General features: G+C 35.7%; 1 protein-coding gene across 5 annotated transcripts in view; it reads right to left on the minus strand.

The window, feature by feature from the left end:
* Positions 1-2,803: 2,803 nt before the first annotated feature.
* Positions 2,804-25,699, minus strand: part of SCAF11 (SR-related CTD associated factor 11) — a 77,328-nt gene continuing 54,432 nt past the window's right edge. For 2 of the 5 annotated variants that reach the window (XM_078075915.1, XM_036119899.2), the window contains 9 exons: positions 16,247-16,305; positions 15,759-15,868; positions 14,715-14,816; positions 12,477-12,583; positions 9,089-11,797; positions 7,987-8,330; positions 6,740-6,958; positions 6,265-6,384; positions 2,804-5,997 (listed from right to left, as the gene is read on the minus strand). In XM_078075915.1, the coding sequence (XP_077932041.1) occupies positions 5,851-5,997; positions 6,265-6,384; positions 6,740-6,958; positions 7,987-8,330; positions 9,089-11,797; positions 12,477-12,583; positions 14,715-14,816; positions 15,759-15,868; positions 16,247-16,305 (3,917 nt within the window). In that variant the 3' untranslated portion in view covers positions 2,804-5,850. Of the gene's footprint in view, positions 5,998-6,264; positions 6,385-6,739; positions 6,959-7,986; positions 8,331-9,088; positions 11,798-12,476; positions 12,584-14,714; positions 14,817-15,758; positions 15,869-16,246; positions 16,306-23,030; positions 23,229-25,699 lie in introns of those variants that run through there. The other 3 variants (XM_078075919.1, XM_078075916.1, XM_078075917.1) reach the window with 3 other exon arrangements.

A 25,699-nucleotide genomic window follows, 5' to 3' on the forward strand; every position in this document is an offset into this window, starting at 1 on the left:
TGGAATATTACATATACAGTTACCCCTTAAGTAACACAGGTTTGGACTGCAGGGGTCCACTTATACATGGATTTTTTGATAAATATGCTACAGTACTAATAAATGTATTTTCCTTAGAATTTTAACATTTTCTTTTCTCCAGCTTATATTAAGAATACAGTGTGATAATACATGTAACATACAAAATACATGTTGACTATGTTGTCAGTTAAGACTCCCAGTCAAAAGAGGGCTATTAGTAGTTAGTTAAGTATTTGGAAGTCACAAATTCTATGGGGATTTCTGACTGTACAGGGGTTTGGTGCCCCTAGCCCCTCGTTGTCCAAGGGCCAACTATAGTTTGTGTCCTGTTTTCCTCCATTTCATTTTTTTATCCCTGAAAACAGTTACAACAGCTGCCAAATGCCTTCACATGAATGAACCACAGTTTAACCATCCCCTCCAATTTTCCACTGTTAAATACTAGAAAGGAGGACTATGTGAACCAGTATGTTTTATTATTATGGAAAGAGTATATGGCCCTTTTAAGGCTCTTTTTACTTATTTTCAGTTGCCTTTCAGAAAACTTGTGCAAATGGCCACCAGTACTAGTTCTTCATGGGACTCTTGCCAGAATTAAATTGATCAGTTTGATAAAAGAAAATGTGTAACATTAACTGTGAACACCTTTTCATATTTACTAACCACTTTTCTTAAGCCATTGAAAGATTAGCAAGAGTAATCTTTCAAAATGCAAATCTGCTCATATCAAATACCTCCTGCTTGAAAGCTTTCAAAAGCTTTTCTTTGCAAAACTGATTGCCTTTAAGAACTCTCCACCAGTCTTCACTCCAGCCAATTTAGGCTTGGGGTTGCCATGCTTTCGGGCTCCAGAACTTTTGCACCTATTTCCTCTGCCAGCTTGTCTTTTCTCCTTGCCTAGTACCCATTCATCTTTTAGCTCTTGAGTGCCACTTCTTCCAGGGACTCTCACCAATCACTATTAGGTCCTATTACCCTATCACAGATTCTTGGATCATGCAGAGTCCTCTGTCATTCCTGAATCAGTTATTAAATATATAGCTGCTTTTCCCACAATATTATGTAGTTCTACGAGAGTGAAAACAGTATTGTTTTGCTCACTCTTCCCTAGTGTGTACACACACGAGGCTGGCACTGTATGTTGAAATGTAGAATATGACCAAAGCTGTGCTACTGAAAGATTAGTCTTTAGTGTCTAAGATGAACTGATGCATACAGAATCTAAATCATAGTTTAGACAATTAAAAGAGGTCAGATGGTAACACTGCTCGGAACTAAGGGAGCTAGATTTTACTGCAAAGGAATTCCAGTTTGATATAGAGGAAATAGCAATTGAGAGAATGGAGATGGGATGAAAATGGAAAATGCATGAAAGATGGCTTCAATATTAAAAGCTTAGTATCTCCAGGACAGGAAATACAGAAGTGTTAAAAAGGCAATGAAACAACGTAGTTAGACACAGTATAAATTTCCCTGCCTCACTTCTTCCCCAGTCAGCTGTGTCTTCCGTGTTCCCAGTATACTTTACTTTTTAAGTTCAGCTGTAACTCCCATGTGTTATAAACGTTCCATCTGGGAGCTCAGTGTAACACCCCACACCCCAAGTCAAGCACTGACTTCAGTGTCTATCAATCCCATATCTCAGTCCTCTATCACTAAGTAACTGTGTAACTAGGTAACTCAATGTTTTATGTATCTCAATTTTCTCATCAGAACAAAGATAACTATTAGAATTGGTTTTATAAACCAAAAGAGGTGACACTTACAATGTCTGATAGCGCACCCGGAACATATTACAAGCTTAATAAATATGCTATTACTATACTGTTCTTTTGAAAGATTGTGGTATAATTAATTCTGATAATATGTGAAGAATCCAAGAATCCCTGACACATAGTAGGTGTGCACTGTTTGATGAAATAGGTGTTCATTAAGACCTTATGACCAAAGGCAATCTTAATTTTACATGTTCAGTCACAATATCAAAGGTGGAACTACACTCTAAGTTCAGCGCTGTGGTGGGACTATAAATTAGTATACCCCTTTCTGAGAGCAATTTGGCAACACTATCCAAATTAAAAATGTGCATATCTGAAATTCAGTGTAAGCACATACACAAAATAGAGGTTCCTAGAGCTAAGTCACAAAGGGTGCTCAGTAAAACATTATTTCTAATAGCCAAAACCTGAACATAACTTCAAGGTCCATCACCATGGGAACGTGATACAGCCATTATAAAACAGAACATGGACATTAAGATGTATTTTCAATTTATTAAGGAGACTAGAGATGCAGAACAGTTTACAGAATATACTTCATGTGCTAGGGGAACAATCTGTGAAACCTATTTTCCTGGAAACTTAATAAGCATTTTTGTAAATGCATGAAGATCTAGGAAAGATACACAGAACTTTCTGACAGTTTTCTCTGGATAGAAAAATCAGCTTAGGAAAATAATGGAGTTTTACATTAAATATGATTGTATTTTTAAAATTATACATCGAGTGTATATATATATAATCACATTAAAAATTCTTTTATGGGGAAATAAAAACTGATCGGCCAAGACCGTCTACTTCTAGGAATTAATCCCCAGAGAATAATTTGAAATGGGATACATCAATTTATATACAAAGATGTTCACATCAGTCTTATGAATGTTAGTACAATTTTTATTTTACTAATTTATTTATATTAGTAAAAACAACTTAATATCCAACAGCAGAGGATTGGTTTAAGTAATGGTACAATATGTAACAGAATACTATATAGCCATTAAAAATCATGCTGTAGAATTTTTATTAAAATGAAAACTTCTAAATACATCATTAAGTGAAAAGGATAAGTTACAACAGAGTTATGGGCAGTCTGAGCAGTACTGTTACCTTTAAATGGTAGGATTACAGGTGATTTTTCTCCTTTTGTTTTTCAGTTTCTTCCCTCTTCTACAAATTTTTTTTAAATAAAGCTTTCCTAATTTCCTACAATGATTTTGTAATTAGTAAAAAATGCTTATAGCTGACTCTAAGCTTGCTTTACAACTTGGAATTAATGTAACTATGGTGCTAGTTACTTTGGTACAAATCCAAGAAATACTTCAACATGGGTTTGGAAAGAGTTATAATGAGGTTAAAAAAGTCACCATTTCCCAAGAATCTTAATAATAAAATGTTAAAGACACTTCTTTGTTTATCAAAAGAATTTATTAGAAAATATTACATACTACATATCTGTTTAAGAGTATTGTTTCAGTAGACAGCACTCCATCCTCGTACTACAAACAACGTCTCGTGGACCATGGGGCAACCACTGTGCTTCTGAAGCTACATCTTTTGGATGGAACATTCAAACAGTACACACTGTGGCCATTTAAAGGAAGATAATGGAGAAAATGTGGTAATTACCAGAAAAAAAAAAAAAAATCACAAAACTTTTGGAATGTTAAAGTAATAAGTAATTACTTTTAGTCTCAATTTCTAGGCACTATAGCCTAAAACATTGGTCAGTGTGACTAGTAAGTTAATGGGACCAAGGATTCAAAGGTCAAGTTAATACTGAATCTTAATAAATAATGAGAAATCTGTAACCCCACAAGATGTTTTTGTGCACATGCAAAATTAAATTTCTGAAAAAAGCAAGAATAGGGAATGTTAAAGCATTGTTTTTTGAACATAAAGCATGCACTTTCTAATACATTCTTAAGTATTTCTAAGTTTTAAAAGTCTGAATTCTAATCCAGTAACATTCTTCATTAGCATTTTAAATGCAGTCTAACCAAGTACCCCAAAGCAGATATGGAATACACACTTGTTATTTTCAAGAAAGGTGGAAATAATTCATGGCACTGCTACCAAAGATGTGAGACTTTAACTCTGGACCTCCACCTAGTTTTTTCTTCAAAACTTTTAAGCATGTTTGCAAAGCTAAATGGTAAAAGCAAATTTTAAAATGTAACCCTACTCCCAAACATCACTAAAAGAAAATGCAGGAAAAGTATGCCCTGTGTGATTATCTTAGGCAATTTGCTACAAAATTTTCAAAGTGTGAACCTGCTTTAACTGAAAATAGTTTGAAAGTTCACACAATTGTTTCTAGAGTTCAAAACAAACAAATGAGGTGTGTGTTGATATTTAAAAGTCTTAATATTTTATTAGAATATACTTCCAAACTTCTTTCCCCTTCGTATCTAAACACAAACTTTAATTAAAAATATATATATAAATCAGTAGAATACCATATTACAAATGCCCAGAAATGCAGAATAAAGATCAAGAACTGCTTGGAAATATTTCTAACACTTTTTGGGATTACATTCATAATCTAATAAAGATTATGAACTAGCACAATCATTATTGGGGCCAACAATTCAAAATATTTGCCTTATCCAAGCTAGCACCAAGAAAGTATTATGCACATAAACTTGAGAACCAGATCATCTTTACTTCAGAAAAGCACAGTCCTACAGAGTACTGCTCTCTAGTGTAGCTAGTAAAAGGGTCAATCTGTCTCACTGAGGCATACGTCTATCAGAGCCATTAACATCTTATCCGAACAGCTTTCCAGTTATTTGGTATCTATTGAAAATTGTTACTGGAATGAAAGTTTATCATGGATATAACTCATTTTTTCTTCTAAGATGCCAATTAAAACAGTGGCTCTCTAACACTCTGAACTTACCTTTTGTAAAAATTAACATATTCTAGTATTTAAAAAAAGAGTCAAATCCCTAGTCCCTGAAAGCCTAACCAAGTCCATTATTTAATTCCTCTCTCTTTCCAAAACACAGGTTTTAATGTCGAGAATTTTGCAACATGGTTAATGGCTACCACATGGTCACCTAATTAACACTTTATTCACTGTAAAGCATTTGGAGACTTCTCAAGTGTGAAAAGAATTTCATTAGTGATTAGATAGATGAGCAACTGAAAGCCATTGAAGTGAGTTTCATAATTCTACCTTCGTCCCAAGGAAGGGAGGGTCACTACTCAACAGCAACTCTCCAGTTGGCACAAATAATTTATCATTTCTCTGATAGGTAGGAGGTATCATGAAAGAACATAATTTTTACAAATTTTTACATACGAACACTTTTTCCAAACTGATCTGTTAAATTCAACAGAGTTTTAGACTTCCATAGTTGTAAATCTAGCAAATCAAACTGCTTCATCTCAACTGGGGGGAAAAAAAGGCACAAAAGAAAAACAAGCAGCATAACCTTTATTTGGTGATACAGTAACAGTGTTCCAAAGTTTTGAACACTGAATTTTACTCATGTGATAATCTGTTTTCTATCTAGGCAATTTATTCAGATGTGTGCTTTAAAAATACACATTAGGAACCCTGCAATTGGTATATTCTGTTATTAGAAATATTTTTCATGGTAATACATTATTTAACTTTCTATAATTAGAGGGAAAAATCATAAAGATCATACTTTATTTTTAGCCTGACAGAATAAATGTATCATATATATCTTTTCCAAAACCAGTGCACTTAGAAGACTCTAATTTATGCACTCCATTGTTCAAATCAAAAAGCTGTACATCTTCCAGTATCCACACTATAACACAGTCCTAGTAAAAATGCACACTCCTTTAACCCCTTTACTTTCCCTTGAATTTGCTTTTATTTTCGGGAGGAGGAAAGGATAAAGAAGTTGCAGTGCAGAACTATATTTATTTAGAACAAAACTTTATATTCTACATTAAAAAAAATAATTTTATCAAAACCAAATTTCAATCACAGTTATGTATGATTTTCAGTCAAAGGTACATGTTGAAATTGCACTTTGCAGATATCTTGACAGTGTCCTTTATAGTGCTCCCCATTTCAACCTATGTTTTTTTCGGTAGACACAGGTTCTTCCAGAGTTTTCTTTTGGCTTCCCTTCCGTGAATATTTGTATTTGTCTACATAGGCTTTAACCAGATTTGCCACTTTAGTAGAATTTACTTCTCCACTCTTACTATGACAAACCTATGAAAAAAGGAGGGGGAATATTTTTCTCATACTTAAAAGGATTACAGCAAAATGGAAAGCTTTTTGAAAAACAACCCCTAAAAGATAATCAGACATTTTTGTATGTTTCATGAAACATCTCATATGAACTTATTTGAAAGGTAAAAAAGCAGACAAGAATTAGAAGTTAGTGCTTATTACTTTAATTAGACTTAAGCATTCCTTTATTAAAATAGAGATGATTCAAAACAATACATACATAACTCTGCTAAAGCTAGAACTTACTTTATCCACTGCTTTCCGTACAATCTCTTTATATTCCTCCTTGGTGATATCTTTATTTTGGTAAAATGGCTTAATGGCCAATTTTACCTCCTGTGCTGCTTTTTCTTGGATTTGTAATTTCTGGTAAGAGGAAAAAGTATAATTATTATTTGCCCAATCACATACTTTCAAAAAAGTTCTTTAAAAATATGAAATTGAAAACACTTTTACATTATTGCAAAAATTCTTCAAATATTAGTGTCATAAATACAAAAGTTATTTATTAACACACATACCAAACATTTCTAAAAATAATCATGAAATACTACCAGTAACTCACTGGACATCAACATATCTAGATAGAACCCTTCAAATAGCATTGGAATTTAAGACTATCAACAGTAAATTCCCTTTCCCAATTATACAAAACAAAACTGGTATTTTTTCATCTTTATCATATACAGAATATGTAGGTTGCTCTCAACCTTGAACTTGCCTTGTCTGTCTTCGAGCTATCTGCGCTGGCTTCCACTGTAACACTTACTTTGCTTTCTGTCAATTTTACAGCAGCATTAGAGGATTTGCTGTGACTTGATGACGAAGTATTACCAGAACTTGGTCCCTGAACTATTCCCGAATTTCCTGGGGCTGCTGTTGGAGCAGGCAAGACTGGTGTACTCATGTTGTTACTTACATGAGAAGCACTAGGAATACCCTGTTTTAAAGAGTTATCATCAGTTAATTAATTACTTGTATTCAATAGAAGTCTTTTAATCATTAGAAATAACAAAAAAATTCAAAGTGAGTCAACCTCAGTACTTAAGTCTTATTTCAGGTCATGTATATCTAAAGGACTCTGAAGAAAAATGAGTAACATTCTTAAACAGAGACCTATGTAAATATGTTAAGTGACTTTTAAATTACACTTGCGAATTGTAATGTTCTGACAACACTAAAGACAAGAAGAAGAAAAAGAACAGCATTTAAAGAATAGTAACTTTCCTGAAAGGCTCTTTATGAAAATTAACTAAAGTATGTGCCCTCACTTTAAAGATGGGAGAAAAGGAGACAGGGAAGTCAAATGGCTTGCAGAGAGTTGACAGGGACAAAAAAAAAAAAAAAAAAAAAAAAAGGAGGTCCCAAATTCTGGAATCCTACTCCCCTTATCTTCCAACTATACACTGCTTTCTAGGATTTGTGAAATGTAGGCACAGAACTATAAGGAACACAGTGTTTACAAACTATTATTCAAATTTTCTATATGCTTCAGTCACTTCTTTCTTTTTAGCATAGTAAACTCAGTGAAAATGAAACACAGATGGTAATGGATAATGAACAGCTTTATCTGGCATTTGTCCCAACAAGACAATATAAGCTTCATCACAAGTTCCCACCCCCTTAAAAGTCCAATAAATTAGAGAATTATTTTAAAGCACCCACCAGTTGATTCTAATTTGGCTCATAATTTGATCTTAACTTGAAAAAGCAAATCTGTTTGGACATCAACAACAGTATATATGTAGCTTAGATTTGATAATATGCATTCAGTTCATTTTCTTATTTGAGGGGTGGGAGGTTTGAGGAAGGACAGTGAAGGGAGGCTATGAAGGTTTACCATAAACCTAATCAAATAAATAAATAAATGTTTGTGGATACCAGGAAGCCCTTTCTTGCACATCTGTCCCTAACAGTTAAATGCTTATAATGGCTATGTTGATTAAACTTTAGATGCTAAAAACATACCTGCAATTGCTTTCCATCTGGCTGTGAAGCAATGTAGCTGACTTGTTGGCATGGTGGGGGAGGGGGTGGTGGCGGTGGGAGTCCCTGAGATACACTGGTAGGAGCAGCTACCTGCATGAGAGGCACGCCTGTGTGCAGATGCAAGGGTAGCTGAGGATGAATGTTAAATGGGTTGCGCTGGATGTTCATCAAAGGAGCATGAACACCCACTGGATATGGGAAGATATTCATAGGCTGTTGTGCATTCATCTGTTGCTGCATTACATTCATTTGTGGCTGCATCATATTTATAGGTAGCTGAGAACCATCTCCATGTTGGTTTGTTTGGTCTTTTAGGTTAGAATCTATCAAAAGAAAAAAGGCTTGTGAAGAAAAATCATGTGCAAACTTCTTTAGCCAGAGAAGCAAAGAACCAGTGATTATAGTAAGATTAAATAGCAAGGAACAGACTCAGAACACCTAAACGAATCTCCAATCATTTAGTTTAATCTTGTCATTTCTAAATAATGTGGGCTGATTTTCTAACTAAAAAAAAATTCAAAATTATTTTTAAGAATAAGTTCACATAAAACAACATCTGTTGACATTAGCAAAGAATCAGTACCTCACGAAATCTGCTAAAGAAATAAGCCTATAAAATTTAATTAGATTACTAAATTAGAAGGTTAACCATTTTTTTTAATCTTTAACAGCTTTTTTCTTGCAATGTTCTTAACAAGAAAAGCCAAGGAAAAATAAATCGTTATTAGAAAAATAACTTATTTATATGAGAACAATGATCAATAAAATCTAAGTGCGCAGGTCTGAGATAAAAGAAATAGAAGTTAAATCCTGCACAAGAACGTCCCAAATTCTTCTATTGTAGCAAACTGTACTTACAGAACTTAAGTCTTTGGCAAGGTCGTGGCGGGGGGGGGGGGGGGGGTGAAAAAGGCAGTAAATACTGATGTGTATATATATCTATATAATGCAAAGTGACTTAGGGATTCAATTTAACACTATAAAACTATAAACACAGATCATTACAATTCATATAAATAAGATATTAAATTTATAATCTCTTTCTTCACATAAAACAGTGTTAATAAACAGAATATATTACCTTGTTCAGTTGTTTCCTCTTCTTGTCTCATCCATCCAGACTGTGGACCTGAAGAATTCCTCCCTCGTCGGGAATAATAGTTTTGCACATCTGCCGGTAGAGTCTTTCTCACAGCCCAACTAGATGCAGATGTCCACCCAGATCTATCTGCTGGTGTATCAAATGAAAACTCTTGCTCATTTTTCCGTTTATAGGGTTGTTGTTCCACAAACTTGAAAGACTCATTCCCTGAACTATTTGAATTCCCTGAGAGGGGTTTTCGGTTTTGCCACCGATTTTCATTTTGATCTGTATAGGCAAAACCACCTCTGTAAGTGCCTCTGCCACGGTTACCTCTACCACGGTTAGACATCCAACCTGAACCAAAGTTTTTATTCCAAGAATTCCCTGAATTTTCATTTCTGTTTTCTTCCCAGTGAGAATCTTTTAACTTTTCTGGATTCCTGGTCCTTGGATCAGGCCCAGAATTTATTTTTTCTGTTACCCAACTGGGACAGTCATTTCTGTGTTTGTCAGCAGAATTTGGATCATCAGCATCTGAACTGTCATTTTTTTCCTTTCTTGTATTTTCATTCTGTTTCTCTGGGTCATTCTTTCTGTACCGATCATTTCCTCGTGGACATCTCCAACCATCATTTGCCCATCTTTCCTTCCACCGAGGAGAGTAAGTGTCTCTGTCATTTCTACCAAATGATGAACTCTTAATTTTTGTTCTAGATCTTGATGGTGACCTAGAACGAGATCTGGATCTAGACCATCTTCTGGTTCTCCTTTCTCGATCTCGATCTCTCCTTGGCCCATCTCTATCACTTTCTCTTTCTCTGCTCCGGGACCTGGATTTTTCCCTTGGGGAGGAATCTTTCACTCTTGACTGAGATCTTCTGTTTTCTCTAGAAGTGTCTCTTCTGGGGGAGAGTGATACAGATCTTTTGCCTTCCCTTGTACTATCTCTTTTTGGAGATCTAGACTGAGATCGTCTCCTTTCTCTTGCGATATCCTGTTTTGGGGACTGAGAACGAGATTTTCTACGTCCTCTTGCAGATTCTTTCTTGGGAGACTGTGATTGAGACTTCCTGCTTTCTTTTCCAGTTTCTCTTTTGGGAGATGGAGACTGAGACCGCTTCTTTTCTCGTGCAGTATCTTTGTTGGGAGACCAAGTTGTAGAGGGGGAGTGAAATCTAGATCTTCGGGTACGAGGCTTTTTGGCTTTCTCTATCACGTCTCCTGGGCTTTCAGATGGTTGAGATACAGTTTCAGCTTTTCCACTGGCAGGATCAGAAGATGGCGTATTACTCTGAGAACTGTGCTCCACAGAATTTTCATTCAATTGTTTAGTATCAGCATTTACAGAAGGTTCAACTTCAGATTCATTCTGGTCACTGCAAAATGAATCACATTCCATAGGTATCATTTCATTATTGTCCTCACTAAAATGCTTCTGAATTTGTTCAATGTGTGTGTTAGGCAATTCTGTAGATGTGGGATGTTCAATAGGAGATTCAGTCTTTTCTCCTGAACATTTGTCTAATTTGGTATTAAGATTATTTTTTAATAAATTATTTTCAGAGTCTTGAATACTATTGGAATTTTCATTCTCTGAAGTATCACATGCTGCAATTACTTCTACATCTTCAGTTTCAACATGCCCAGGCAATTGAACCTCTGAGCACTCTATGGATTTTTTGTCCACTGTTTGCATAATTTTACCCTCTGAAGATTCTAATTTAGGGCTGTCTACAAGCTGTCCTGTTTTTACTGTTGAATCTTTATGATCAATAATTTCTACTACAGGACTCTGCATAACTTTTTCTTCATTAACCACTGACTCTGCATTCTCTGGTAACTCACCTAAGCTTGGTACAGGTTCGTCTACTTTAATTTCAGATCCTGAACATGTAAGAAAATCATTTGAACGATGATTTGTACATTTATCCACCTTTACCTCTGATTCTGAAGGTCCAGATGTTTGGTCTTGATCTTCTAATGGATCATCTCCTTTTCCAGAAATCTTTTTAGGAGTCTCACTTTCTAAACATAAAACATTAGCCTCTATAGTTGTATTCTCAACTTTTTGAATGTCCTCTTCCTCTCCAACTAGTACAGGAGGATCTTGGGTATGAGACTCAGAATATGAAGATTCCACTGCTTCCTCTGTATCATGGTTCTCAGTATGTTCCTCACTTTCTTCTACCTGCTCGTTGCAACTTCTCAAGTCATTAGCAGACTCATTTTCTACACTGGCCTGCACAGCACAACTGTGACTACTGTCTACATCTGACTGGAGCTCTTTCTCTAACACAGGTGGTGTGTCAGATTCTGCTGTTTCTTCATCTACTGACTCACTGGAAGATGATTTTTCAGGGGGAGGTATAGAGCTCCTAAGTTTCTTTTTCAATAAAGGTGGTTTTCTTCCTCTTCTTACAGATTTCCGTTTTGGAGCCTGTCTTGTCTGCTTTTCTGACGCAGCTGAAGAGGAAACACTTACAGATGGATTGTTGTTATCTGGGGCATCACACCCAGAATTATTTGATACTGGGGATCTCTGAGACTGACTGACTGTTTCAGCTCTTGTGTTACGTGTCGATCTCCTTGTAGGAGTTGTTGCTGCAGGTTTTCGTCTTGTTCCTCTGGTGTTTGATGTACCAGAAGTTTGCTTCTTCTCTTCTCCTTCTTGAGTATGTGCTAATGCATATCCCTTGCAAGAGGTACCTAATAATATATATATTTTAAAAAGTAAAAAGTAAATATATGTTTCAATAAATGAGAATTGTTTGGCTTCAGGTTATATTAGCATAAAATAAATGTCTATAACAGAGTGAAACAAAATACACTTATGAATCAAGTTATGAATAAATGCATAGCTACTAACATCTAAGTAATACCAGGTATTTATCAGGTTCTTTTAATGCTACAGAAATGAATTATCACAAGATTTGAATTCTTGTGGGCAATCTATAGGGGAGAAAACCAGAAGAAAATATGTTTGGTTTGATAACTACCACTGCTTTATGAATAGGCATTACCTAGGACAAAAACAAGAGAAAACAAGTTATCCACAAACATATAAAGACTGAAACTATTTGTTCATAATTAATAGGAGATGTAACTTCTAAAGATCTACACTTTGGACACTGAAGCCCTAAACAGAAGGAAGACTTCTAACCAGTTCCTCGAAGATCTGAAGATGTAATTTCTTAAAAGTAAAAAAGATTTTCTACTTGGAACAATTTAAAAGTCAAGTCACTGACCAAATATTTACAGAAATATCTAGGACTTACTATCTTTACCTTATTTTATAGCTTTTCTAAATCATTAACACTCACTTTCTGGATACTGAAAGAAACTAATAATAATTTTTTAAAAACTAGAAAAATTACACAAACTTTACCAAAATTTTCTAAAGATATGGTACTTGTTGGAAAAATAGTTCTTGGCAACACAGAAGAGATGAGAGGAAGCACTTGTGTTTCAATATTCCAGGGTATAAAACCAATTCTGAAAATTCAAAACAAAAAAAAGACATTTAAAAAATTGCACCAACAATTTAAAATTATTAATTTCCCAAATCAGGTTAGCAACTTTAAAATACAGTGTACTTAAATCAGTTTTTACCAAAATAACTAAAAATGTAAACTCAAGGTTACTCACTGTTCAAAGATGGCTAACAACTGGCTGAACAGAAAAAACCCTTAAAAGCATTAATAGCAAAAGGAGATCAAGGACAACTTCATATATAATACATGATTCTCTTTTAAATAATGTAATATTTTGTGAAGACTTTCTTTTTAGCTTCTGCTTTTTTTCTCCATTCTAAAAAAAATCAACTTGGATAATAAAATGTATAGATAAACAAAATACACAGATTTTAAGTGTACAGTTTGATGACTTCTGACTGATGTATATATCTGTGTAGCCACCACCATCCCCAACCAAAGTGCCTTCATGCCCCTTGCACCTACCCGTCTCCCTTTCTGGGCGAAGAGAAAATTTAGCCAAGTTAACCAAATCAAGGTTTAAAAGAAATCAGCAAGGTTAAAAAGAAATCAGTCCATGAATAAATAACAAAACTTGGAAACAGAACTGTTATCACTTGAATTTGAAGCATATCATACATACATGGGTTATATTTTTTGCTACATTTGTTTTATAGCACGTATCAAAAGCGAAAACATCAAAATAAATACATTTTTTAAAAAGGAAAAAAAAGAACTGATTTCTGTTGTTCTTTAATATTGTAAAGTTCCTCAATCTAAGGACGATGGCTCTTCAAAGCTCCCAGTGTCCCTATTAAGTTTCTGCATCCAAAACCAATCCACTCTCAGCTTTTTTTCTGATTCATATTTGTTCAGTTCAGATCCCCTAATTAAAAAAAAAAAAAGCAACTACTTTATCCCAGTATAAGGTTAGATTCTGGAGGAGGAGGAGAAAAGCTTCAAAAACAATGTGTAACTTAACTACACATACACAAAAATATTTAACTCTGTAAGATCTCATACATATCCGGACTTCCTAATTTCACTTCTATTTATATTCCACTGTCATTCCTAGAGGGAAGGCCCTATGCAGAACTATATTACAGTGTTATATAAGATAAAGTTATAATGTTAGAGGAATGAGAGTGGCAAGGACCTCAATCTTTATGTAGGAACTTGATTTAAGTATATATATAATACACCTAGCAATGTGACAGTAGCTTTAGGACTTAAACTAAGAAAAGAAAGAACTACATTATAGAAAATCATGAATGCCAGGGCAGAGTATAAAGACTTGGTCAAATAAATATTAAGAAGAATCTTTTGGAGGGGAAATGTCATGACCAAAGTAGTGTGTCAGCTAACAGCACACAGGTTAAAATTCAAACGGGCAAAACAATAGAAGGATGACAGATCTGAATGCTATTATTTTTTTTTTTTTTTTTTTTTTTTTAAAGATTTTATTTATTTATTTGACAGAGAGAGACACAGCGAGAGAGGGAACACAAGCAGGGGGAGTGGGAGAGAGAGAGAAGCAGGCTTCCGCGGAGCAGGGAGCCCAATGCGGGACTGGATCCCAGGACCCTGGGATCATGACCTGAGCCGAAGGCAGACGCTTAACGACTGAGCCACCCAGGCGCCCCACTGAATGCTATTATTAATAATGAATCTTATCATTTTGGTGCTCTCCCTTTTATTTCTTTTTAATTTTTATTTTTTTAATTTAAATTCAATTATCCAATGTATAGTACATCATTAGTTTTTGACGTAATGTTCAACAATTCATTAGTTGCGTATTAACACCCAGTACTCATCACATCACGTGCCCTCCTTAATGCCCATCACCCAGTTACCCCATCCCCCCACCCACCTCCCTTACCTCAACCCTCAGTTTGTTTCCAGGATTCAAGAGTCTCCCTTTTAAATGACTCAAATATCTACATTTATTAAACAGATAAGAAAGATACTTTTCAAGGGGGTCTTTAAATAGCCATCTTCTTTAGGCAGTTGAGACACCAAGTTTAATTTGCATAAAACTTTCTTAGAAACACAACTACTGATTAAGATACCTCTGTTACTTAAGTATAAGTATTAATGACATCTTCTGCTCATGTTAGCATGTAAACACTTTGGTAAAAAAAATTTTTTTTTACCTTCCAATTCCAGGTGATGTATGAGGAAACCATGACAATTCCAATTCCTGTCTCTTCTGTCTAATCAATGCACTCATTTCATCGATCTCTATAAATTCTGTACTAAAAGATAAATTTCAGACCTTCATCAGAATTCCAAATATTTAAGTTTGGCATAACACCTAGGTTATATCATGATAGCAAAAATTTTTGTACCTAGCATTATAAACCACATTTTTCTAAACATTTCAATATGAACTCATTCCTAATGTAAAATTTATTACAAATCAAAATTCTATTTATCTGATTCACAGAAATAATGCTTGAATTGATATCTTGAAGTGACAGAATTTTTAAAAAGTCAATTCAGAATAATATCCTTATTACTGAGAGAAAAAAGCAACACTATTTTCTACCCCATGGATCAAAGCTACAGCAAGCAGTCCCAGCAGAAACTGTATCTGCAATAGTTTCCCATCTGAAACTAAGTGTAAGCCAAAAGGAAAAAATAAAGGAAGGTATAGTTCCTATAACCAAAATTGGGTATAGTTCAGCTTTTCAAAAGGCTACTCTGATGTAATTTTTGTCTTTGGTACCCTGAGCCAAGCACTAAAATTAAATCACACAATCTTAATCTGTCTTGTTCGTTCAACTAAAGCTAGGTGATTTTAAAACCCCAACTTAATCTTCAAATTCCACAAATATTTACTTAGTAATCTACATGCCAGTCACTACAGATGCAAAGATTACTGGATCTACCCTAAAAGGGTTCTGCTTGATTACAATTTAATAAGTAGCTTACTTCTCCATCACATAAAAAGCCTGTGTAGAACAATTTATTATTAATGAAAACAAAACCCACTAGATCATAGGCAGTCACTGCATACTAGAGAGGGTCACAAAATAGCAGGTTTTCTCTTTGCTAGAACTAGTTTATTTTCCAAAAGAAACAAAAACAAAAAACAAGGTGGGCTTTCACGTTTGAGCCAGAACTTAAATTTTTACCAAAAGTTAATTATAATAATGAAACATCAAGAACAAACACATAAAGTAGAAAATACTAACCAGTAAGTTCTACAGGTAAAAGAAGATTCTCCAGTGTGACTACCAGAAGAAAACATATTGGAGAAAATATTTCTGAAGCACTGACTGGTACACTGATTTGATCTTCGAGGCTAGAAAAGTAAAAACAAGTTAGTGAAACAGCAAACAAAAAAACCTCATGATAACTAACAGCTATATTTAAATATTTTGATATAGCTGAGTTATAGAGTTATGTACTAAACAACCACAGAGTGTTTTTGTTTTTTTTTTTGTTTTTTTTTTAAAGATTTTATTTATTTATTTGACAGAGAGAGACACAGCGAGAGAGGGAACACAAGCAGAGGGAGTGGGAGAGGCAGAAGCAGGCCTCCCACCAAGCAGGGAGCCCGATGCGGGGCTCGATCCCAGGACCCTGGGATCATGACCTGAGCCGAAGGCAGACGCTTAACGACTGAGCCACCCAGGCGCCCCCAGAGTGTTTTTATCTAAAAGATTTTATATGAACAAACCTTATTTATTTTAATTGCTGCATTTTTCTTTCCTTCCATTTCACTGTGTGCAGAATTTCCTGTACAAAGACACAAAAAGACTCAGTTACCTTGTCTTAATTTTTATTTTTTTAATATTTCATTTATTTATTTTAGAGCAAAAGCAAGAAAGTGCACTCAAGCCGGGGGGGGGGGGGGGGGGGAAGGGGAGGAGCAAAGGGAGAGGGAGAGAATCTCAAGCAGGCTCCAGGCCCAGCACAGAGCCCTACACAGGGCTCCATCTCACAACCCTGAGATCATGACCTGAGCCAAAACCAAGAGTCGGACGCTTACCGACTGAGCCACCCAGGCGCCCCTTAATTTTTATTTTAAAAGGTTGTACCCTACTACTCCCTCCCCCGCCCTGCTCTCTCTTAAAAAACAAACAAAAACAGTAAAAACAAAACAAAACCAAAAACAAAACAGAAAGGGGTGATCTAAGGTCATGATCTAAGGGTGGTGAGATGGAGCCCCATGCTGGGCTCTGTGCTAGATATGGAGCCTGCTTCAGATTCTCTTTCCCTCTGCCCCCCCACCCCCACTCTCTCTCTCTCTCTAAATAAATAGTAAAAAATAAAATAAAAAATAAAAAAATAAAAGGTTGTAAACCAGAAAGTTAAAATATGTAGAAAAGTTCCAATTAAAATAATAGTACCTGCATTTTATAATTTTTCCTAATGCTAATTTTATCTTGTTAAGCTGCAGATACAAAGAAAATTTAAAAAGCCACAACACAGAAAATTGGTGTGAAACATGTACAAGTGCTGTGCTCAGAGCATGAGTATTAAAATTCTAGTCAACATTTTCTGGCAGCCAATATAAACTTAAACTACCTTGTTACAAACAGTATATACAAGATGTGAAATTAGTATCAGTAATGCAATGACTATGTCCCTTCCTGCTATAACTTAAAAAACAGTAACTGTTAACCCACCTCAAATGGAGCTGACCCGAGGAACTGCGGCCATCAGCCCTTGTCAACCATAAATTATCATTTAGCTACTGGCACCAATGTCAAGTACCCTCATTCCTCCTCAAACGTTAAAAGTAGGAAGAGCAGAAGTGTTGATTAAGATAGCTTTCTGTTACAGCAATGTTTTTGGCTGCACTGCTTATGATTTGGGTTTTTTGGTCCTACCTGGCATATCAGGAAATTTATTTCTATGGATACATACTTCCAGATTAAGGAAGATAAAAGATAGTTTCTGCTAACCACAAAAATTGTGTTAACATCTTTATAGATTACTGCTTTTAGTTGTTCTTTACCATGGAGCCTATGTTATTAGTCTTCTCTACCTCTCAATGCATTTGTTGTCTGCAATAAACCGCTGCTGCTACTGTTGTCACTGCTCTCACCTCAGAACTCTATAAAAAGTGCACAGTGCAAATGACAACAGATCTTTCAATCTTCTGCCTTGCTTGCCTCCCAAAGGGCCTAGTGACTTTGTTCAAAATAAATCACTCTAGCGAGGAGGCCTGTTTCCCGCTATTTGTAAGACCATATGCATTTGGGGTTTCTTCTGTCAGTCCAGTTGATAATAGGTTACTTTCTACTTAAGAGCATACTAATTTCTTTTTAAGTTACTATACAACAGCTGTTTGGTTTCCTGCTATTATCCATCCTTCCCACATCCCATACAGAACTGTTCTAACGAATGTAATTTCAACATTGGGCAAAGGGGTACTAGCTGAGTTCCAGGAACCTATTTTCCTACTCTTCAATGTATATTTAAAAGATGATACTAATTTTATTTATAAAGAGATTTTATTTATTTATTGGAGAGAGAGAGAGAGAGATGAGCAGGGGGAGGGGCAGAGGGAGACAGAAAGCAGACTCCCCACTGAGCCCATAGCCTGACGTGAGGCTCGATCCCAGGACCCCGAGATCATGACCTGAGCCGAAGGCAGACACTTAACCGACTGAGCCACCCAGGTGCCCCAAACTGATTTTCTAAATTGCGCATCAAGCCAGGAATAAAAATGTGTGATAGGTATCCAGCCACATTCCTAAACGTAACTATTTGGGGGCACCTGGGTGGCTCAGTTGTTAAGCATCTGCCTTCGCCTCAGGTCATGATCCCAGAATCCCAGGATCAAGCCCCACATTGGGCTCCCTGCTCTGCGGGAAGCCTGCTTCTCCCTCTCTCACTCCCCCTGCTTGTGTTCCCTCTCTCTCTGTCTCTCTCTGTCAAATAAATAAATAAAATCTTAAAAAAAAAAAAAAGTAACTATTTCCTTCAACTCCGCTTGAATTGCTGTGTTGTTGCAATACAATGTCTTTTATACCCTAAGGGTATTGAGTTGTTTTCACTCAGGTTTCATTCACTTAATACTTATGAGTTTGTAAAGTTTACATAACACTCCTTCACTTGAAAACCTATCTCAGGAAGCCACCATTAGACAGAACACTCTCTATGGGAAGAACTGTTCGTTTTCTGGCAAATGCTAAATGTGAAAACTTAGTTCAAAAGGTATTTCACCTATTTCTGGGTAATTCTCAGGTAATTACTGAGCAGCTCCAATAACAATATTCAATACTGGTAGATATATCTAAATTGTGATCTCCTAGAGACCATTTCACATATCCACCCTACTAATCTATCTGCCTTTGGACAGCAATGATAGGCCTTTACATTTCATTTTTTATCAAAGTAATGCATGTACAAACTTTAAGAAGTCAAACAGCACTTCTAGGCTTATAGAAAAAAACTACAGAAATTCCCACTCCCTGAAAGCACTCATCAAATCCCTTAACTGTTTCTTCTAATATTTGCCCCTTTATTTCTAAATAACATGCTTGTACTACTCTACCTTGATTTTTTTGGTTTCAGACATTTTCTAATTTTTTTACTATAGAAGATAAAGACTTTTCTCTTAGACCACTGCCCTACCCACTTCCTTAGCTGCTTCCACCGAATGTTCTTTTTTACATATCAACATTTGATATAAGCAATATTACATTAATATAACTGTATAAACATTATTCACAGCTGAACCATATACTAAATTAAGATTATTTTTCTTGTACAACTGCTTGCTTTTCCTAGGATTAATTAACTATTTTGTTTTCTCTTTTCCTTTTTTCTCTTTATTACCTATGAGTAATTTAGCTAACTCTACAACAAAAGTATAAATCTCCTCTTAATACACTCAAGCCCATCAACTCATCCACAAAGTCTGTTTCCCACTCTCATGGAAATGCTATTCCTTTGTCCTGCTCCAGTCTGAACTGGTAACTCTCTAAAAGTTGTTTAATGGTCATTCTGAACTATCCTCTATCATCAACCTGATAATCCCATTTACCTTTTCCCTAAGTCAGAATTCATTTTTTTGAATCTCACATTGTTCGTTTACTCTCTTATTTAGTGAAGCATGCACATCCTCCAGCAAAATTCTGAGAAAGGGTGTGTGAGAATCAATTTTTGAGCTCTTACATGTTTGACAATGTCTATTCTACCCTAACACTTGATTAACAGTTTAACAGGGTTTAGAATGTCCTGGGTAATTATTTTCCCCAGAATTTTCAAGACATCGCTCCAGTGCTCCATCTGTTGTTGATAACATTCTTTTATACATAGCCTGTTTTCTCTCTCTAGAACCTCTTAGGATCTTATTATCTGCAGAGTTCTAGAATTTTATGAAGCACATTAGTTCTTTCCTCATTTACCAGGTATTAAGTTATTTCTTCATCCAGATACTCCCACCCAGCTACTCTGGGAAATTTTCCTTTGTAGTACCTTTTCTTGATAACTTTCTGCCTTTTAGCTTTTTTTCTTTCTGAAATGTTATTATTTGGTACTGAACCTCATAGACTAATACCCTGTTGTCTCGTCAACTTTTTGTCTCACCTTCTCAGATTTCTCAGTTTATCCTCTATCCCTGTTGAATTCTACTATAACATTTTTGATTTCCAAGAGTTTTCTTTTTTTAGTCTTTCTTGTTTCAATGATGAACTATCCCTTATCTCTGAGAATATTAATTTTTAAATTGTTCCCTGTTTCCCAGCACTTGGTTTATTCTATCCAGTTCCTTTTGTCTCTGTTTTGATCTCTCTTATACTGGAGGTTTCCCCCAAATATCTGGTGATCCTTGATTTGTGAGACACTAAAATACTGATTGAAAATGGTGAGGATGGGTAGTCAGAGCGTTTCAACTAATGGGTTTCACTGTAGGGTGATCAAGCAGAGATCTATTTCATTTGGAAATTCCCAAATATCAAAATCTCAAGTCTTTTCTCTTAGGTAAGAGAGTATCTCAGAAGATGCCTCCTATTTCCCAATCTGGGAATAAGCAACACTGCAAGTGCCATGGTAGAGAATTAGAGGCCTTAAAATTTGACTTAATTTCCCTCTCTTTACTCTTTTGTTTCCTCTACCCTCATTTGTGCCAGAGTTTAATCTGATTTAACCACTCACTCTACAGAGTAAGGCTCCAGTCTGCCTGGGTGGAATCCTCCCCTACCCTGTTCAGCCAAGACTGCAGGATAAAGTCCTTTAAAACACTTTAACCAATTCTGTTTTTTGGCACCACCCATATCCCTGCTTTCAAAGATAATGGAGGTCCTCAGACCCAAGACTGCCTAAGGTTCTATGGTATGTAAACGGATTTCTTCTTAACTCCATGCTCCCCATGAAAGGTTCAGCTTACTGCTGAGACAATTTTTTTTTTAAGTAAACTCTACCTGCCTGTAACACAGGGCTTGAACTCATGACCCCAAGATCAAGAGTCACAAACTCTACTAACTGAGCCAGCCAGCCGCCCCATCTGCTAAGACAATTTATCATTCACCTCACACAATCACTTGCAAGTTTTGTGGACATCTCTTATCTGCTGTCTCTTCTCCCTAGTTCTCTGGTCTTGTAGCTTAAAATTTTTCTTTTCATTCTTTTGTTGTCATTTTAGTAGGGTTCTGGGAAGGATTAGGGAATTAAACAGGTGCTATGCTTATCAATCTGTTACGCTTAGCTGGAAGCTTGTCTTATTTGTTTGAATTCAGCACATCCTAAACATGTTTCATGAAATACTAATCCCAAAAGATGTTTCATGAAAACATCTTTTCTACAATACAAACAAGTATGAAAAAGGCTCTTAAGGTTAGAGCCCATTACTTGGCAGGTACCCAATTACAGCTTGATTAATTGATTCCAAAGTTAATAAAGCCATAATTAAATGGATCTAGCATGTACTTAAAGAAGCACTCCATTAAGAAATGTCTGAAAAGGGGATACTTTTTACAAACTACATCAATTATAAACTATTAGCCCAAACCAAAGATTAATGTTCATTCTAATAACTAAGTACATAAAGGACTTCAAAATTAAAAAAAAAAAAGTATGACAACTCAGTTATCTAGCATGAGTAAAGAAAGTAACATTTCCTTAACAAATTTGCCAAAGGTATGCTATCTAACCTTTCCCAGTATCTTCAAGTGAGGCACCAGTATCTTTATCAAATGAAGAAACCAGAACAGTTTACATAATTTTACTACAGTCACAGATGATTTAATGGAAAACGAGTACAAAACCCAAGTGGCCCAACTCCCAATAAAATCTATTAGGCCTGCTACAATTTTAACGTATAATTTCTAATTCAGATAAAAGAATTTCACAGTTTCATATGCTCTATTCATTAGTTTGAGTAGTGTGTAACATAAAGATAAATAACTTCAGGCATACAGTCACACATAAGTGTTCACAGAACAGTCCCTTCCTGCTTCAAAAAACTTTAATGGAAGAAGCTACACGGAGTTGCTTCTAAAATCTACTTAAGCAGTCCTAGGTAAAGAAACAAGGTTTTCTCAAGAAGTTTTATTATAAAAAGAAATTTAAATTCTCCTTAGGACACAATGGCTCCTGTTCAATATAACTGGGTAAGTAAATAAAGATGTATTTAATATGCTTAACTTGCCACTAACTCTACCTTCACCTTAAAATCTCTTTGTTCTGTGCTCAGTCATCAAATGCCTACATTTAAGGGTCCAAAGTTGCTTTTCTCTTGTATAAAGGTTCATTACTACCCTAAACTTTGAGACAATTACAAGTGACATTTATAGGTTCTCTTAGGGTCTTCTAATGAGGCAGTTTGTTAATAAAAAGTATCTAAGAAATCTCATGCGGAACATGAAAAAAAAATTTTTTACAAAGGAGAAAATTTTAATGTAGTAGAACCAATGAACACACACTTCAAAAGAAATGTTTCCAGCAAAGGGCAGTGATCAGACAGGAGCACCATTAGATGCCAGTAGCTCTCTCTGTCACTGCCTTACATTGAATGAAGGAAGGGGCTCCTGACTCACTTTCCTTTTTTTTTTAATTTAAATTCAGTTAATTAACATATAGTGTATTACTGTAAAGTTCAGTGATTCATCAGTTGTAATATAACACCCAGTGCTCATTACATCATGTGCCCACCTTAATGCCCATCACCCAGTTACCCCAGCCCCCTAACCCCTCTTCCCTCTCCCTTCCAGTAACCCCTCAGTTTGTTTCCTATGATTAAGAGTCTCTTATGGTTTGTCCCCCTCTCTGATTTCATCTTGTTTTATTTTTCCCTCCCTTCCCCTATGCTCCTCTGTTCCATTTCTTAAATTCCACATATGAGTGAAATCATATGATAACTGTCTTTCTCTGAATGACTTATTTTGCTAAGCATAATACCCTCTAGTTCCATCCACATCACTGCAAATGGCAAGATTTAATTTTTTTGATGGCTGAGTAATATTCCATTTTATGTATATGTGTGTGTGTGTGTGTGTGTGTATATATACCATATCGTCTTTATCCATTCATCCATCGATGGACATCTGGGCTCTTTCCACAAGTTTGGCTACTGTGGACATTGCTGCTATATGCATTGGGGTGCAGGTGCCCCTTCGGATCACTACATTTGTATCTCTGGGGCAAATACCCTGGGTCGTAGGTGATGTGGGAAACAAAGGCAGAAGAAAAATTATTAAATTTACTATCTAGAGCCCACTGACAAGTCCTTGAAAACAGGCAGAGTGACATTCCTCTAGGGACTCAACTGGCAATCCTAGCCTGAGCTGTAAGTCTACTTTAATGTGTAAGAATTCCTTTGGAAACTTCCTTTATCTCTAAACCGTCCAAGATATGTGATGGCAATCACCCCCCAAGCGATGGCCCACCGATATACATCTGAAGGGTCTCATGACTAAGGTTTTATTAGATGGTAATAAATGACCTTTTCCCAACAATAGCTAGCCCGGCTCAAGGTCCTGGAAATCTTGCTTCCAAAATTCCTTAGAGACTTACGCTATCCCTAACCCCCTCCCAACTTGAAAGTATATAATGGGCCACTCCTCATGACCCTGGTACAGCTCTTTCTGCCCACGTGTCCTGTCCCCATGCTTTAATAAAACCACTTTTTTGCACCAAAGACGACTCAAGAATTCTTTCTTGGCCGTCGGCTTCGAACCCTAATAATGTCTTTCCTATATCAGTAGGGTAGCTCTATTTTTAACTTTTTGAGGAACCTCCTTACTGTTTTCCAGAGTGGCGGTACCAGCTTGCATTCCCACCAGCAGTGTAAGAAGGAGGAAAGGGAAAATTAAAGGTAAAAACTCTTAAAGGTCCTATTCCTATAGCTGCGGTTTATGAACTTTAGTCTGGGGAAAAAAAAAAAAAAAAAAAGACTGATAACACATTTCTGAAAGGTAAGGCAAAATAAGGTTAATTGATCTATTAAGTAGGGAACAGACATGATGCTATCAAAATGATAGTTAATTTTATATCAATTATTTTTTAGCTCAAAAGTACATCCAAACAAGAGCCATCAAAATAAATAAGATAATAATTTGAGTTATAAAGGCTGCAGACAACCATAAAGTGAAAGGCTTAAGATGGGTAATATTACTAATATCATGCTTTAGTATTACTGTGTGGTGGGAAGAGGCACCGGATATGGAGCCAGAAGACTGATCAAATTCTGGCTGCTCCAACTGTTAGCTGTGTGATCTTGGCCAAGATACCGAGCCTTTTAAAACTGTCTGAAAGTTTACAATTATGAATGATTTTGAACATTCCATAAAGTACAAAAAATGACACCTACAAAGCAGATTTGACTAATGTTAACATTTAGCCATTTTTATTTAACGTTAATCTGTCTCCTTCCTTCATTAAAGGAAACTATTTCCCTGAATTTGGTGGTATTGTTCTTATGCATATTTTTATTACTTAAGCTTCCTGAATCTCAGTTTTCTATCTGTTACATCTATAGATCAATTATCTTTTGTTATCGGGTAGTTGCAGCCAAGGACAATCAAATAGTAAGTACTTTATAGTCACTACCACTTTGCATGATACCCTGGAAAATGCCACTTAGAAAATACCCACAAGAAACTTAGAATCATATAGGAAAAAACTCATACACCCAAGACAATACACCGTATTTTGATGAAGTTAACTATAAGGTCTTGAATAACTTTATGTAACAATATGGGGGGAGGGGGGAAACGGCCAATTAAATTCTCACAGTACATTTTTCTTTAATTACAGAAAATTTCAAACAATACAAAAGTAGACAGAATAGCATAATGAAATCCCCATATACCCATATCCCAATCTCCAAAATTATTAATTCATATCCAGTGTTAATTTAACTACAACCTTCTCAGGATCATTTGGAAACAATTCCGGACACTGTATCATTTAATACGTAAATATTTCAGTATATAATTCCAAAAAGACAAGTGCTCTTTGGGAAAAAAATATCCTTAATACCATTCTCACAAATAAACAAAACCCCAGTAATTCCTTAATATCAAATACCCAATGTTCAATTTTCCCCAATTGTCCAGTTGTATTTGTTTTTGTTTTCTAAAAATTTTATTTATTTAACAGAGAGAGAGAGAGATAATGCACGCACAAGCAGGCAGAACAGGAGGGAGAGGGAGAAGCAGACTTCCCGCTAAGCAGAGAGTCTGATGTGGGGCTTGATCCCAGGACCCCAGGATCATGACCTGAGCTGAAGGTGGACGCTTAACCAACTGAGCCACCCAGGTGCCCCAAGTTATATTTGCTTACTTTCTTTTTATGACATATTAGAATAAGGATCCAAATAAGATCCATAAATTGTGATTGCTTAATGTTTGTCTCTTTAATTGATGGGTTCTCCATCCCTTTTAAACTCCTTGAAATTTTCGGACTGCAGAAACCAGGTCATTTGTGTCTGAATTTTGCTGATTGCATCCCCTTGTAGTTGCTTAATATGCTTCTGTGTTTCTATATATCCTGTAAATCAGTAGTCAGATTTTTAATCAGATACAGGGTTTTTTGTTTTTACTACTGTATATCTGTTATTTACTTCCGTAAGGAGGTGTTTAATGTTTGCTGCTCTCTCCTTTGTGATGCTAACAGCCACTGCTGATCACTGCCTAGGATCCACTAATTCATCAGAGTTTACAAAATGCTGATATTC

Source organism: Halichoerus grypus, chromosome 6 (assembly GCF_964656455.1).
Source record: "Halichoerus grypus chromosome 6, mHalGry1.hap1.1, whole genome shotgun sequence".
Classification (NCBI taxonomy): Eukaryota; Metazoa; Chordata; class Mammalia; order Carnivora; family Phocidae; genus Halichoerus; species Halichoerus grypus.